The sequence below is a fragment of the Pygoscelis adeliae genome, unplaced genomic scaffold (genome assembly GCF_000699105.1).
Source record: "Pygoscelis adeliae isolate BGI_AS28 unplaced genomic scaffold, ASM69910v1 Scaffold21, whole genome shotgun sequence".
NCBI classification, from domain to species: Eukaryota; Metazoa; Chordata; class Aves; order Sphenisciformes; family Spheniscidae; genus Pygoscelis; species Pygoscelis adeliae.
In genome coordinates, this window is record NW_008824243.1 from 948,810 (window position 1) to 954,351 (window position 5,542).

At 41.7% G+C, this 5,542-nt stretch overlaps 1 protein-coding gene across 1 annotated transcript; it reads left to right on the top strand.

Annotated features, from left to right (window-relative positions):
* Nucleotides 1–413: 413 nt before the first annotated feature.
* Nucleotides 414–3,959, top strand: LOC103926271 (general transcription factor IIE subunit 1-like). Its single transcript, XM_009335120.1, has 4 exons — nucleotides 414–861; nucleotides 2,225–2,426; nucleotides 2,935–3,161; nucleotides 3,565–3,959. The coding sequence occupies exons 1-4, from the start codon at nucleotides 414–416 to the stop codon at nucleotides 3,957–3,959; spliced, it is 1,272 nt and encodes a 423-aa protein (XP_009333395.1).
* Nucleotides 3,960–5,542: the final 1,583 nt, after the last annotated feature.

The window sequence follows — 5,542 nt, forward strand, 5'->3', positions numbered from 1 at the left end:
GTTCACTTCAGACCTTACTTGGCTGGCTGCAAATGAAAACAGATACTTCAGGCAGACCTAGACATGCAAGTTAACTGTGCTGTCTTCTGCAAACAGGATTATTATGAACTTTCTGTAACCCATTTTCCTAGATATCTTCTGTGGGTTTTTACACAAGAGGACATGAATATTTTAGGTGTAATCATCGTACCTGAGGATTAGGTAATCTTTGATATCTATCGATACCTTCCCCATCGCCAGGTGCAGGTTAAGGATTTTACATTAATCTATTCAGTGAAGACTCTTGCAGAAGTGCAGCACAGCAAATGACCTGCTTTATACCTGCCTGTGAGCTCTAAGAAAGGTTCGCTACAGCTCACCTCCCTTCTCTTTGTTGTACAGCACTCCTCTTTCTGACGGTGATTCAGCTCCTGATGGAAGAGCAAAACGTTATCACAGAGGTCCCGGCAGCCCTAAAGCGCCTGGCCAAATATATAGTGCGTGGTTTCTATGGAGTAGAGTACTCCCTGGCCCTCGATATACTGATCCGCTACCCCTGCGTGAAAGAGGATGATTTGTTACAGTTGCTCAAGTATGAACGTAAACAACTCCGTACTGTCCTCAACACACTCAAGGCAGACAAGTTTGTGAAGCTGCGTATGCGAGTTGAAACAGGGCCTAACGGGAAGAGCACGAGGCACAATTACTATTACATCAATTACAAGGTGCTGGTGGATGTGATAAAATACAAACTGGATCACGTACGCCGGAAAATAGAAGCGGATGAGCGGGATTCAACTACCAGGTCCTCTTTTAAATGCCCATCTTGCTCCAGCACTTACACAGACCTGGAAGTCAATCAGCTCTTTGATGTATTTACAGGTATGTTGCTTATATTGCTTATTTGCTCTTACCTTAAAGAATAACTCTTGGCACAGGAGCCAATTTTGTGTTAACTCTGCCATAAAAGCACGTTTGTTAGGATATACTTGTTTGCTGGTGGACAAGGGTCTGGGACAGGAGAAGCTGGGAGGTGAGGGTAAGAGAAAAAGCTGTCTCTGTAGAACAGGCCGAGCAAGAATAATAATCTTGAATATAAGAGCTGGGGTTGGGAATCAGATTCAGGCCTCAGTTTTGCTAGGAAGAAGACGTTTAACCCGGTTCGAGATTGCTCATCCAAGTCTTGTGACTCTGCTTCCTCATGTGGAAATGAGAATACGGTACTCCTTTTACTCTGTTTCGAATTTGTTAGTTAATCCATTTGTGTGTTCAATTCTTCTGATGGAAGAGTTGGACAAGCTGGATAAAGCTGTTTGCAGCCACCTACTGTAGTAAGCGTATTGCAGCTCGGCAGCAGAGGAGAGGCGTTCTGTCGCTCCTGTGCTGGGAACAGGGAAGTTCAAGCTCCTCCCCAGGGCAACGCGACACAGCTGTAGCAGAAGTGGCATCACAGCTTGCAGGTTTCTCTTCTCTAAAATCAAATAACTAAATAGGGAGCACTCTTTCAAAATGAGTTAAAATGGCATCATATTGCAATACATTACTCTAAGCGCAGCTACTGTGTTAAAGTTTGGGTCATGGCATCTGCAAAGGATGCCAGAGCCAGGGAGAATGAACTTCGCTCTGTGCGACTAACTTGAAATGTCAAAGGTGAAGTTGGTGTACTGCCAGTTAGCAAAAATCACCCCTTTGTTCTAAATGGAGGGACTTTGTCAAGTTACTGAAATGCAAACGTTGAGGCTGGTGATATATTTTGATAGAATATGCTTTAATTTTTTTTTTTGTTTAAGACAAATATAGGTTTTTAGCATATGCTTTGACTCTAAATCAATCTTTTTTGAACTTCAGAACTCTGAACAACTAAAACCAGATGCTATTTATGCTTGCAAATGTTTTTTCCTTACACTATGAACTAAGAAAAAGATGAGATCAGAGAAGAAAAAAACAAACCTTAACTATCTGATGACACTGTGCGTAGCCAACTTTACTTTTTCCCCCAGTATAGACATTTCTCTCTTGCATATCAAGTGTGTGAGTATCAGTCCTTCTCAAAAAAAAAAAACCAAGAAAAAAAATTGGCTTACATCTGTAACTTGAGTTCCCCTAGTTAATGTGAACAAATGGATAAAGTCTAGTGAAGTCAGAACACTTCGGTAATTGTCCAGGCTGTGGATTTCTTAACAAGGTACTGCTGATCTTTGGCATCCTATGAACGTGAGGCTTTCCAATTTGGATCATGTTGCAGAGACTTTCCGCTGCACTTACTGCAACACTGAAGTAGAGGAAGATGCCTCAGCACTTCCTAAGCGTGACGCTCGAACCTTGCTAGCAAAATTCAATGAGCAGATTGAACCCGTCTTTGTGCTGCTGCGTGAGACTGAAGATATTGTTCTGCCATATGACTTGCTGGAGCCTCAGCCAACAGAAATACCAGAATTATCAGAAAGGTATAAACACAACCCTGGAACTTCTGATCAATGCAAAAGCCCCCAACAACTTCCCAGTTATAAAATCTTTGAAGTACTGAACTTGCAGCCTACCTTCTACTCCATTCTGCTTTGTTCAGTACTGTCAGCTGCTTAATGACAAAGCCTGTAATATCTAAGACATTCCAAATTAGTTATGCATTTAGAGTTTCATTTTTGCTATCATCTTTTTTAAGAATTAATTTTCTAGACTTCAGCTAACGTTCATAGCCCTTTCTGTGAGACAGTAACGTTCCTCTGCCAGTGTGCTTCATCCAGAGATGCACTACTGAAGAGACCATGCAAAAATCAGTGGTTCAGAATCACTTGCCTCTGAGATGAGGTAATGGGGAATGCAAATTGTTTTAATGTAGAGCACTTGTTAAAGCTAGTCTGCTGACAAAACATGCTTTTTTTTCTTTTTTTGAATGGGGACTGGGGGGTTCTTGCCTGAATTTAACCTGTCCAAAATGGGTGATGTTTCATTCAGCTTTGATCAGAAGGCAGGTTCAAGTGTGCTGGAATCCTGCAGCCGACCTGAAAAATGGTCCAACAGAAGTTCCTCTTTTGGCAATATGTACACCCAAAACTTAGTTATTGACGTCCAAGACTCTGAACCCAAGAAGAAAACAAGAGAAAAAGCAACTAAAGAGCAACCTATTTGGATGTCTCAGAGCACCGTGGAAGGAGCAACAACAGCCACCACCAATAGCATTGGTAAGTTTTAAGCATTGGCAAATACTGAAATTCAGCAGCCTTACTGCATTGAAATATAGCTTTCCTATTGAAAGGTAGGGAGCTTGGTTTAGAATATAAGGTAATGCTTCAATTCTGCACCAGTGGCTATCAGATCTTAGTTTCTAAAAACTACTCTTTAGACTGACTTAGGTAGTATTCCTAAAGCCAGAGGTCAGGTACCAGGTCCTGAAATTTTTGGCTCTAACCGTGCAGTAGCGTTAGTGGCACTCTTTGAAGTGGACAGCTCTTGCAAATGCCTGCACTTTCAAGAGAATTCTGAAGTGTGGGTAAAAAAGAACCAGAGTAGGAAAAATCATTTATGTAGGATGCTTGTGGTAACTGTAAATTATTGATAGCTCTAACACTTAGTATTGTGTATTAGGAGTAAATGCTTCTGAAGAAACTAAAGAAAGTGTTAAAGAAACTGTCACCGATAATGAAATCATCAAGACTCTTCTGATCCATGAATCCAAGTCATCGTCTAGCACAGACCAGGCTCCTGCTGTCAAAAGCAAATTACCTGAATCGGGCAGTGAGACTAGCGAGTCTGAAGAAGATGCCAAGCGCTCAAGAAGAGAAGGAATGAAAGTAGCAGGCAGCAACTTTGAACGAGAGGAGGAGCAGGAAGCAGAAGGTCCTATTTTAATGGTAAATGGTCAGCCTCGTTCATATGGCGAAGTTAGTGAAAATCCAGAGCTTGTGTCTCTCATGACAAATGAAGAGAGAGAAGCTTATATAAAAGTAGGACAAGAAATGTTCCAGTCTGTCTTTGAATAAATACTACTGTATGAATATGCAAACTTGTATAGAATGGGTGAAGGCTTCTTTTGAAATAAGACAGTTTACTAGTTTAACTTCTGTTCTTCAGAGTTTACCACTGAAGGGTTAAGTTTTCTTTGAACTCCCTGCTGTTATGCAAGATAGTAATCCTGTAGTAGGTAACTACAGTTCAAAATACTAGCATTGCAGCAAAAGTTACTATGGGTTTTCTATTGCCTTAATGCTTAGACTTTGTGAATGCTGTAATTAGTTTTGGAGCATGAATCATTTCAAGTTACAATGGGATATAATGGTCAGAGTAAAATAAAGTTTCAAAAGCAATGCTGCAATCTGTTATAAGAAATCAACTATTCCACCTTCCTCCCAGAACTAGCAGATATTTCTAGTAGTGAAAGTGAGTCAAACTCCAACGTGATTTGGTTTCCCTCCATACCGCTGTGTTCTATTGTTTTGTTAGGTTGCTACACAACAGTAACAGACAGGTCTTATACCGCAGCCTCCCTTTAAGGGAAGAGCTGTTACTAAATTGTGTTAGTTACAGAAGAGAACCAGCTAAGGCCTCTTAACTTTCACCTTAAAAATAATTACCTGAATTCTTTGTACTCATTGCTCTATAGAACTGTCTCTGAAGTGATGAACTGTGCCATGGATAGTGGACAGTAAAATATAACATTTGTTTTGGTCCAGACTGGTAAGGAAGCAAGCCATGTATCAAGCAGAAGACACTACTTCTCATATCTCATTCACACACTCTCCCGTCATCGTTTTAAGCCAGATCTTGTCTACTACCATTGAAAGACACATTCTACTTGAACTGAACTATATGAGTAGAAGGACTAGCTTCAGAATAAAAGATATAGCTTAACTTCTTCAGCAATTCTACTACTTGAGCAATAGATAATGAAAGCAGACTACAAGGGCACAAACTGAAACACAGGAGGTTCCCTCTGAATGTTAGGAAACGCTTTTTTTTTTACTGCAAGGGTGACTGAGCTCTGGCACAGGCTGTACAGAGAGGGTGTAGAGGCTCCCATGTTGGAAATTATCAAAAGCCTCCTAGGCAACCAGCTCTGTGTGGTCCTGCTTGAGCAGGAGGTTGAGCTCCAGCAATCCCTTCCAACCTCAACCCTTCTGTGATTCTCTGAATTTTAAGGGTAGAGAGAAAGTATAACGAAAGTACTATTTCAATGCATTGTTCATACACACGATTCCAAGGAAAGAATTCAGGAATGGTGTGTGCTCATGCTATTTCTTGAGCTTAGAGTTTAATGATTTACCATATAAACTAGACTTGTCTCAAATATAAACTAGACTTGTCTCAAAGCCAACTCAACTGGTAGTCGTCGCCCTCCCAGAAGAGGACCGGCTATGGTTTCCACTCGGCCGAAAGCTGTCGCCAGAAGGAATGTCGCGACCCAGACAGAGGCCTCACGCAAGCAGGCAGCTGTCCAGGTCTCTGGCTGCAGGGAGTGCCTGAGCCTGTCAGCTGTACCAGAGGGCAGCAGAGACAACACCTGTGTGCGGTGTGACCAGGTGGATGATCTGCTCAGCCTGGTGGCAGAGCTGAAGGAGGAAGTGGA

What these genes read in the sequence shown, in the direction of transcription:
- LOC103926271 (XM_009335120.1), top strand. Translation starts at nt 414, where the DNA reads ATGGAAGAGCAAAACGTTATCACAGAGGTCCCGGCAGCCCTAAAGCGC. An exon ending in GCTCTTTGATGTATTTACAG is followed by an intron (nt 862 to 2,224) that starts GTATGTTGCTTA and finishes ATCATGTTGCAG; the next exon opens with AGACTTTCCGCTGCACTTAC. An exon ending in AGCCACCACCAATAGCATTG is followed by an intron (nt 3,162 to 3,564) that starts GTAAGTTTTAAG and finishes ATTGTGTATTAG; the next exon opens with GAGTAAATGCTTCTGAAGAA.